The sequence below is a fragment of the Halyomorpha halys genome, unplaced genomic scaffold (genome assembly GCF_000696795.3).
Source record: "Halyomorpha halys isolate HHAL.00 unplaced genomic scaffold, Hhal_1.1 Scaffold210.1, whole genome shotgun sequence".
Classification (NCBI taxonomy): domain Eukaryota; kingdom Metazoa; phylum Arthropoda; class Insecta; order Hemiptera; family Pentatomidae; genus Halyomorpha; species Halyomorpha halys.
The window spans coordinates 330,093-331,549 of NW_027113191.1; the positions used below are offsets into that span (position 1 = coordinate 330,093).

General features: G+C 29.0%; 1 protein-coding gene across 1 annotated transcript in view; it reads left to right on the forward strand.

The window, feature by feature from the left end:
• Positions 1 to 264: 264 nt before the first annotated feature.
• The window catches only part of LOC106679608 (serine/threonine-protein phosphatase 6 regulatory ankyrin repeat subunit B), a gene marked incomplete at its 5' end in the record, with an annotated part of 19,619 nt that continues 18,426 nt past the window's right edge, over positions 265 to 1,457 (forward strand). Inside the window, 1 exon segment of the mRNA XM_067050774.1 lies at positions 265 to 420. Within this exon segment, the coding sequence (XP_066906875.1) occupies positions 364 to 420 (57 nt within the window).

A 1,457-nucleotide genomic window follows, 5' to 3' on the forward strand; every position in this document is an offset into this window, starting at 1 on the left:
TATATATTTGTTAGTGTTTATATATGTAATATTGCATTGATAGGTATGCTGTGTCTTGTAGGGACCCCATACGCTTGTCAGCATAGCTCAACAAAGCCTTTCCCTCTAATAATATTGTTACAACTTAGAAATATATATATAATGAGTTGTCATTTACTTTGTCTTCAACCAGCTAGCAACAAAAGTATGACGTGTTACGGATACTGATAAATGTACAAGATAAAAATATTGAACAAGAGGAAAATATTGAGGAAAATAACAAATTCGATAAGACCTGACCCCAGAGTTCACTTTTTGACGATACGAAAGGAATATTGTCAGTTCCATTTGTGCAAAGGTCTCTGCCTGTTCTGTTCTCCAGTCATGGCTATCAAGATCTTACTCCTAGTGATTTTATCATTATTCGGTGTAGTAATAAGTGTAAGTAATATACAATTGATTTTCATAGAAGTACATTTAATAATTTAAAAATTGCTCCTGTGTAATATCAATATCGATGGCTTACTTGCTGAGTAGGTTTCCTTCCTTTAAATGATGCCCTATTATATGTTTTAGTGTGGTAGCTAGTTTTAAAGATATGGAGCTCCAAATAAAAAATATATTTTTTTTTACGTATTGAAACAGCCGACATTTTGAAGTCTTTACTACTTTAATAATCCTTATCTTGAAAGATCTAGTTGCGTAACAATTATTTTAAGTGCAAATTATTAATAGATCTGTGAATAACCCGTCAACTTGTTAATTGAATCAGGGAAGGGAGTTAGGTTAACATGGAGTTGGGCGAACGTTAATTTGACTTACGAGAAACGAATATATTTTTATTCAGAGTTGGTATTCATTTATTTTTAACAATTATTAATAATACAAGAATTTTTAACATGTATACAATTTTATTCCAATAATACTTCCGAATACTATCGTATTTATAGGTTTGAAATATAATTTCAATCGAATTAAAAAGTAGTCGAATAACAAGTTTTTAATTTGTTTATTTTTCACCTTTTTGGATTTCTATATGAAGTTTCCGTTTTAGATTTTGAGGCGTGTAGAAAATGAAAATGTTGTCAATTTTAAGACAAAGTATCGATATATTTTAACTTTTCTTATTTCTAACATATTAAGGTCCCTTTATATGTTTTAGCAGATACTGTTAATGAAAATAATATCGATTTTATGATCGTGTATCCATATATTTTAACTTTTCTTATTACTTCACATTTCTTATCTCTCAAAACATATAAAGGGACCCTAATATATTATATTAGGAGGGTCCCATTATATGTTTAGAGAGATACTGTTAATGAAAATGCTATCGATTTTAAGATCGTGCATAGATATATTTTAGTTTCTAACATATTAGGGTCCCTTTATATGTTTAGAGAGATACTGTTAATGAAAATGCTATCGATTTTAAGATCGTGCATAGATTTATTTTAGTTTCTAACATATTAGGGTCC